Source organism: Typopeltis vanoorti, chromosome 4 (genome assembly GCF_054136105.1).
Source record: "Typopeltis vanoorti isolate ZY-2024b chromosome 4, IOZ_Tvanoo_1.0, whole genome shotgun sequence".
Taxonomy (NCBI): Eukaryota; Metazoa; Arthropoda; class Arachnida; order Uropygi; family Thelyphonidae; genus Typopeltis; species Typopeltis vanoorti.
In genome coordinates, this window is record NC_143552.1 from 3476644 (window position 1) to 3485995 (window position 9352).

Here is a 9352-nt window from a genome sequence, read left to right on the forward strand (position 1 = left end):
AGCATGTGAAGAATTCTTTTAAACGATTAAAATATTTGTATGTCTGTGCGGTTCGGAAACACAACGCAAGTAGTCCGAGGTAATCATAATGAATCCATGCAGTTCCATTGCATTTGCTGCCTCATTTCGTTCCACCAGATCCCAAATATATCCAGTTTAACTGGCGGCTGTAAAAGGAAGATCCGATAACAGTCGTATTTATGTGACTGTTCCTCGATAACACACAAACCGTATACTGCTCTGATATCGCAACTTATCTTTTTACTAGTGTCCATGGTATACATAGTAAATGGCCGTAAGTAGATAATAGATAGTCGACAGTGATGTTTGGTAGGTCATACAGTTCAGTTTATTTCTGTTCTAATATTGGAAGCCTCGGTGACTCCATCTATATCTACTGTTTCCTTTGGATGGAAAGACTTGCGTTCGAATCCTATCTCTGATGTGAAGACGCTTATAAAGGCCTCTCCGCATAAGGTGATTTCGCAGGTTTTATAAGTAACTTTAGGGTTTTTCTACAAGAAAATCAGGTTTATCATCACCAAAATCAGGCAAACGGGACATGCGATCACAAGCAGTTTACATACGTGATATATGGCCTCATAGCCTTACTTGCTTCGGCTGTGAATCCAAAACTATAACAAGCTATTCAAATATCAACTAATCAAAGAAAAAACATAGAGAACATGCTTTCCCTTGAAAAACACACAAAAAATATGCCTTAGATCATCATTACGCCGCCTTTAATCTCTAGTAATGAGCCACGTTGGTTCATAGTTTTGCGATATTCAAGCCATATCGTTTTCCACCCGCTGCAGTAACACAGTTCGAGGGTTCATCCCTCTGTGCGATCCTTTTGTTGTTCTCTTACATCCAATGTTAACGTGTCTTCACCTTCTCTGGCCGCTTGTTTTAATTATACAGGCGTTCTGTTCTCGATGGTCGCCCACTGTTTTGTGTCTCATATGTGGAAGAGCAAACGACTATTTGCATACAGGCATACAACCAGAGACGGCGAAACACATTTTGCCAGAAAACCATGCACCAAGCGCTGAATAAATTATACTTTAAACTAACATAAGTATTAATAATTAATTATGGCATAATCATAAAGTATTTGTATTAGTACATTTATGTATACGGCGTGACATGTTGACAAATATAAAATTACATTTAAATCGGTTATCAATCATTGGACTAATGAAATCTTGTAGCATATTGTAGTTTTCTCCGGCCAACATTATTAAATTAATTTGTGCTGATTTTCATTGACATATTCCATTCTTATTGCCAAACAATTATAATATTATTCAGTGTAAAATTGATTGTTATATTATTAAATTAATTTTAATAATGTTGGTTTGAAAGAAGAAAGAAACAGTACTGAGAAAAATATTTATGCATTGTAACTCATCAAAGAAGTCAGCTGACCGTGGGAAGCAGCAGTCAAAGTGTCGGCGAAACACTTATTATCACATACACGCGCCAAATACTTATATATGCAAAGTTTGTAAGAATAAATAAAAATATATGAATCTCTCAATTCTAAACACTCGTTCCAACACTAATTAATCTTTTGAATTTAAAAACGCAGCACTTTAACGCAGCAATTAAAAGTTAGTTATAGTAAAAGAAACTAAGTTTGAGTGTTGAAAATTACATTTAGGCTAGTGAGAATTTTGTTGCTGTTTTCTGTCAGTTAGCTTATTAATTCTAGGATGAATTGAAGTGATAGCCAAACGGAGACTGTTACAAAGTTGCAGGCGGTTCCTCTGTTTCGTTTTAAACACGGCCGTGGCAGAAAATGCCATTTCACAAAGACACGAAAGTAGTTTGAAACGTTCTCCGCCTAACAATGAAAAAACGAATTTTAATTTCAAGATTATTTTTATTTTTCAACATAATCCCCCTTAAGACTAATACATTTATTTCAGCGATGCTCCATCATCATTATCCCGTCCCTGTAGTGGTTCTCAGTAAGATCTGAAAAATACTCCTCTCCAGCTGCAATCACCTCTTGATTTGAAGAAAAACGCTGAACAGCGAGGAAGAGTTTTAGTTTTGGGAAGAGATAGAAGTAAAAAGGAGCCAAGGTCTTCTGCAGACCAGGTTTTTTCCAACGAATTTTTTCGTCTAGTCCGGTTAAAAGATCGGAATAATATTCCCCGGTTATTGTTTTACCCTTTTCAAGATAATTAATAATTGAAATGCTTTTAGCATCCCAAAACACCGATGCCGTGACCTTTCCTGCTGATGGAACCGACTTTGTCTTCTTTGGGGCTCAACAACCGGCTTCTATCTACTGTTTTAACTGCTATTTGGATTCTGGTGTGTAATGGTGAATCCACCTCTCATCCATAGTAATACATCTACCCACAAGATCAGTTTTATTCTTCTTAAAACGATCCAAGCACTGTTCAGAGATTTTTATGCCAGTGCGTTTTTGGTCTGCTGTGAGCAAACGGGCACCCGTCTTGCGCAAAGCTTTTTACATTTGCAATTCTTCATGCAAAATATATCCTACACTTTCTTTTGAAATGCCTATAGTCTCAGCAATTTCACTCACTGTTGTTACACTTTTTTGGACGTTCTTCACGTGGATCATCTTCAAGGCTGATACGGCCACGTTTAAACTCGGCAGCCCATTTCGTAATTGTCGAAAACGAAGGAGAAGACTTCCCATAAACCTTTTGAACTTTGGATGAATTTATTTTGGCGTTAAACTTTCTTTTACAAAGAATTTTATAACCGCACGATACTCAATTTTATCCATTTCGAGAGATGCAGACAATACTTTTGCTTCAAAGAGCTGTATAAAACAAACTACTTGATAGAATGACTTGCAGTTTCACATGGATACTTATGAGAGATGTACCAACGTAGACAAAAAAACATCTTGCCGATAATGTTGCCATCTGCGGTCGAGGCCGAGAATCTTTCGGACCACCTTCGTATGTAGTGGAAAAACAAAGAAGAAACCTCATTGCTATTTCATATAAATTTGGATATTCGTTTTTCATTCTTATCCAGAATTTCGATTACTCATAGAATTAAAAGTAGTTTCCCGTCCTTTGTCTCATGATAATTCAATAAGTTGAAGGGTTTCTTCATGGAAAAGGGCTGTCACTTTATGTTCAACAAAGGAGTTCGCAATCCCCATATTTTGTCTCCTCCGGGGATCCTCACGTTCAGGATAATAATTTTCGAACGACAACAACATCTTCAAGCGGGCTGCAATAATATCTGAAAAAACTGAATTCTGTGAATAGAAATAATCTGCTTCCATAATATAATCAGAGTACGACTGCAACATTTCGCTATTTCTTTCTGCAATCATATTAAACCAGAGTTTGAGTTTCTTTTTGAATTATTCGGTCCAAGCACAAAATATTGTTGTATCTGGACCTTGCAGTTTTAAATTCCATTCGTTTATGTATGAAAATATGTCGCTGAGATATACCAATCTGACTACTCATTTCTTATCCTGGTAATAATGGGACAGGTCACTTATCAATTAGAAACCACTCAACTTCTTTTCGGAGTTCGTATAACCTCTTGAGAACTTTACCGCAGGAAAGTCAATGAACATCCAAATGGAAAATAAGATTTTGATGTTCAGAGCCCATTTCATCATCGCACAATACTTTTAATAGTCTTGTATTTAAAGCGCTGTTTTTAATATAATTAATCATTTTAACAGATTGAGACAGGATTCATTAAGCTCAAGTGCCATTTTTTGGAGGCCAGGTTTTGCCTATGAATGCAGCAATGCATTGAAAATAAGTTATTGCGCGCCATATCCTTAATTTTAGTAACTAAACTTGAATTTCTACCTGTAAGGCAGGCAACGCATTATTACAAATTAAAACGCAATTTTTCCCATTCGAGACCTCTCTTTTCAATGAAACCATTTAAAACTTTGAAAATCCCATCGGTGGGATTTTCAAAGTTTTAAAAGAACGTAAAATGCCGTTGTTCTAAATATCTGTAGACTCGTCCAAGTTCGATTTTTTTAATGTTTTCAATGAGTCGCGTTTCTGTATTTTCTGCCATATGAGATATCCGCCTTTCAACTGTATCATTCGACAATGGGATGTTTTTCATTTTACTTACCGCAGACTGGCCTAATACATCATTACAAGCAGCAGTCCTAGAAGGCTTAATGAGTTCTTCGCCAATGGAATATGTTTCTTTACATTTAGCAATCAGTAATGATATTAAATAGGATGCCTTCAGAAGTGAAGTGTCAGTGGCTGAAGCTTGGGAAATAATTTCCTTTTCTATTTTAAGTGCTTCTCTTTTACGCATAAAGAACGCAATGGGTTTGTTGCCTAGATCTGAATGTTTTGTGGTGATATGTTGGGCAAGTCGGGATGGCTTCATAGCTTCATTTCCCAGAACAGTAGCACAAATGACACATTGAGATTGTTGCAATTGGTCAGTGTTAGGGCATTGTATGAAACCAAATTTTAAATAGCTGAGCTGTCCATGTACTTACGAGTGAATGCAGACTTTTTCTTCTGTGTGCTGGTAGTTTTCACCTCCTTTTGCATCCTGGAGATCGCTCTCTAGGCTTGAGGTAGATGATTCAATACATGTTGCGTCACAAACACCTTCAATACGAGATTTCTTACTACCAAAATTAAACAGTCCCTTGTCTCGTATTCATATTAACATTTAAATCTGTAGTCCTATTACTATTAAAAAATCAAGCACTCTGGTTTCGAAACAAGCACTCACACACTGCAATGCGAACTTGCAAAGAAACAGTATTCGGTATTACTAGACTTGAGAACCGGATACAGACTGCCTTGATCTTCAATTTCAGTGGAAAAATTTTCTTCATACTTCTTTGCTGATTGTCGCTGACATTTGTAACAACGCATATGTTATTTCGTTCAGTTTTGAGAACAGAGAATACGCCGCCCGTTGTTGCAATCGGCTTGCGCAATTTTTATGACCGGTTATAAACGGCGGTATTACCTTTCCCGAATGCTGAAAGATTTCGATGTCTGAAAATTCCCGATAATTCATGAATACCTCCATGTTTTCAAATACTTGGCTTGGTCACTGACATTTATTACATAGGTGCTATTTAGGCGTTCTGGGTCTGAGCTTTTCGACACATTCACGAATATTATTCTCATCAGAATATTTCCACTATAAAATATTTATTCATGAAGAATGCTTAGAAAACTAAAATCGCAAATTCCAGAACTTCTCGCGGCCCGTTGTATTTGATGCCAGAACCAGGTACCGAACCGCGGCCCGGCGGTTGATAGACACTGCTCTAACACGCTCTTTTACGACGCAATTCTCAGTAAACACCAACACGGTTGCACGTGGCCACTGCAGCTAGTTATTATTTTCTTAGATACTCCTGGTAAATCATTTAGTTCTGATTTTCACTCTTGTTCGGTGTAAAAGTCTAGCCTGAAGTTATTGGAAATATGCACGTAAGCATAGTCAAAGTTTCGGGGTGCGAAGCACAGTGAAACTGTGACTGCAGAGACGAAATATGAAACGTCTTTTGTGTGCTCATACCGACTCCGACCACGTGATTAGACATCACGTGATGGCTGCCTTTCATTTATATATCATATGAATTAGGATGAGGTAATCAACTGTTAATTCCCAATCTCCCGCCTGACTTCACTTTGGTTTACTTCTACCCCCATGTGGAGTTGCTTTAAAACAGTTTTCGCAGTAGAAAGGTAAATTATTCCAAAAGTAGGAAATGTTTTTTTTCAAACATAAAGTCCAAGGAAATATCGTGCATACATTGTTATCTGTAAAGTGATAATTTTTGCTGACCGAACATTGGGATTTCCTTAGAAGGAAGTCTTTTTTTTATCTTCTCTTTAAATTGCAGACAGACAGACTCGATAGCTTGTCACAGTCCAAGAAATTTGGCATCATAGAATCCAAATTAATTATTGATAAGGCAGTTTAGGCACTTTGATATTTTGTTCTTTTTGTCTGTTTTTCATGAATTAAAAAAAAGTTCTGGAAATCAAGACCATTCTACTTTTGTACGAGACTAGCTAAGTGGCATTCGGCTGAAAAGCCTAATAAAATTCCTCCGGTCCCAAATGGGATTCGAAGAATACCCAGAAAAGAGATGATTGCTGCTAATAAGTGATCTTTGTGGCTATTTTATTTAAGGAGAGGATGAGGGAAATCTTTTTATTTTGCATGTTACTTCATTTTATCATTACTGGAGCAAGAATTATCTATAGGGAAAGCTCGTTGTTTCTTGCATGACATTCTGATGATTTTGACTGCATAAAATCTGTTTGCTAGCACTTTTCACTATTTACAAAATTCCGCCATCTGAAATGCTACTGAGACAAGAAGTATAGTGTGATGTTCAAATAGCTGGCATAAGGTAGCCCTTTGAAGTGCACAACACTTGGAAAAATTCCTCTCTCCAAATAAATAAAATGAGAGAAAAAAAAACGTGCACTAGATTATACTAATTACACGAATAACAGAAATATAGTGGCGGGCTTTTAAAATAAGAATAAATGATATCGTATGTACGTGTCTCAGGAAGTTTTAGCTGAGGAATCACAAACGAAAAAATTCTTGAGGGCCCACATTAAAAAAAAAAAAAAAATCCAAAAATGACATTGCACTTAATACGAAACTTCACGCATAGTCGGTTGCTCGCAACCCGTTGTTACGCACAGCTTTGGAACGAGGATTACAGTGGGAAATGTCTGATAGGTTCCATGAGAATTCATTGAAAAAAAAAGTTCATTGAACTGCAATTCATCCTAAACTCATTTAATTAACAAAAATAAAATAAATAAATAAAAAGAACCAATTGTTTTCGAAGACGTTTTCTTAATTAACCTAAATAATGGTTTTCTTGTGAAAAGTTGTTTAAATCTTTTTTCTTTTTCTTTCGTTCAGTGGTTATCGCGGAATTTAATAACTATTTTGTTCCATTCTAGAATATTATTCTGCAATGTGTACGCATTTTCTCACAGCGAGGCGAAGTTTCATCCTTCAGCTTGTCGCATTTTAACTCAGAATTGTGCACCAACAGGAAGCGAGAAGTGCTTCTGTACTTAATAATTAACTTGACTGGAAAATACTTCAGACACCTAAAATTACTGAATTAGATTAAATTTCGTTTTCAGGAAATCCCGGCGTTCTGTAAACTTCTAATCATAACGCCCACCAAGTTTGATCATTTTGTTTTAATTTAATTGATTAATTATCGTCATCTATAAAAGTGAATTGTAATACGTTGTTACCGGCAGTTTTGGGACAACTTACCTACCTCAGAATCATTCCAACTTGAGCTTAAATATAAAGTACGCAGCTTTTAATGCTTATTTGCAATGAGGTGCATTTTGATTAAAATGATTCCTATCGCAATTATTACACTACGCAACCAATCATTAAACTCGAAAGTTCAACGATATATTTCTCTCAGTAGAGCGAGGAGCGCTATCTGTTATATTTAGCCCTCAAACTGCCCTCGAATGAATGCAGCAATATCTTTGAACCACTCGTACTTAGTGTTATCCACAGCCAGCAACAGATTAAGGATTCTGCTGTCCGTAGGCCATGAAATGAGTACCGCACATATTAACTTAGCTGTGTTACACACAAAAAAAACACATGTATCACCCCCTCCCCCCCCCACACACGTGCACGCCCACTCGAGAGGTGCAATCGATCAGGTCTTGATCAGGGAATTGTAATTCGACGAATCTCTTTTTGTCCAATTGCTATCTGGACATATAGCGAAGAAAATAAAACGAAAAAAAATTACTGCGAAAGCTAGTTAATAACAAATCGGTTAGAAAAACGGTGCTGTTAACAGCTATTAATGAACTATTAAAATAGTTAAAAACAGCAGAATACTTCCAAGTCATCAACTAATCACCCCTTATTTCCAAGGAAAAATGCAATTTTGTTGCCATCCTCTAAATTTCGAACAGCATATTCTTAAAGATGACTAGAAATGATTAAAATAAAGATTCGCTTACGTTGAGAATAAATTATTAATGACAACACAACTTTCTGTGGAAGTATAGTTTCATGAAAGGGCCCTGAATTATCTCTTTCTTAGTGGACTCATATCACATATTAGCAAACAGAGAGCTCCTCTAAAATAACAATAAATTATTAATATTTTTATTCACTTGCATTATGAAAGACATTTGGACTGTAATACAGTAAAATACGTGCCGTCAGAACCGGAGAATTAGTTAATCCGAAAACCTGCTCTAGAGAGTACATATGGGGCTTTTCTTAAGCCAGTTCAGGCCGCCAGTTAGCATGAACATTCTGGAGAGTGCAATACTTTGTGGCGTATCTAAGGAACTTATCATTGTCTTTTTCAGCAGAACAATGCATTGCGTCATAAGGCTGCTGTTGTAACTGCGTACCTTGTGGATATGAATGTCATACCATTTGACTGGCCTTCACAGAGCCCTGATCTCAACCCTATTGAATATCTGTGGGATGAACTGGAGCGTTGGGCGACGTCAAGGAATTCCTACACTGGTCCACGACCTCATCACATGCGTGCATGAAAAATGATCCAAAATTCCCACTGATCGATATTGTACTCTTGTGGAAATTATGTACCGTAGATTACTGCCATCATCGCAAAGAAAGGAGATCCTACATCTTATTTTGGTGGCCGTCATGGCTGTTTGTTCCTCACACTACGATGTTCGTTGACTTCTTTCTTAGCCGTGCATATTCTAAACGCAGCATACGGGATGTTTTCTTTTATTTCCTCTCTACAAATAGAAAATAAGACGCTAGAAATTATTTCCATATTGTTGATTACGAAATAAAAAAAAAACATATTGCATCTGTGGCCTATGTTTTTAGTTCAACATCCGCTGTGTGTCTCCTTCGTCGATGAATTTCATTGACAGCTTTGCTGAAGGAGCTGGAAAATAAAAGCACGGATGTATTTAAATTGCTCTTATCCATATCTGAATAAGTTAACTGAGAGGACTCGAGCTTAGAATCTTTGATAAATGATAGATTTTCTTTTTTACTTTATGTTTTCTGCGCGAAATATTAGAATATGCGTACTTTTTAAATGATAAAATACTTCACAGGTTTTGATTTTTTCAGAGAAACTCAGCGATGGTTTTCGATCCATGTCAGCTTCCGTGACTTCGCTCTTTCTTTCTTTCTCTCGTTTTCCTTTATCTCTCTATTCTTTTCTGTACCAGCGTCTACACCTTGCACCGAAACATATATAATGCGAAATGTTAGTGCATGGAGAGATTCAAAAACGCAGGTGATTACTTACAAATGAATTTCATCATGAATTATGTATTTTACGTGTTAGCTTTCTGGAATGAAAGAT

The 9352-nt window shown here is 36.6% G+C and overlaps 1 protein-coding gene across 1 annotated transcript; it reads right to left on the bottom strand.

The window, feature by feature from the left end:
- Positions 1-3951: 3951 nt before the first annotated feature.
- LOC150107078 (zinc finger MYM-type protein 6-like) lies at positions 3952-4383 on the bottom strand. The gene has a single exon (XM_090391609.1). It carries the CDS (start codon positions 4381-4383, stop codon positions 3952-3954), a length of 432 nt encoding a protein of 143 aa, XP_090247735.1.
- Between the last annotated feature and the right edge of the window lie 4969 nt (positions 4384-9352).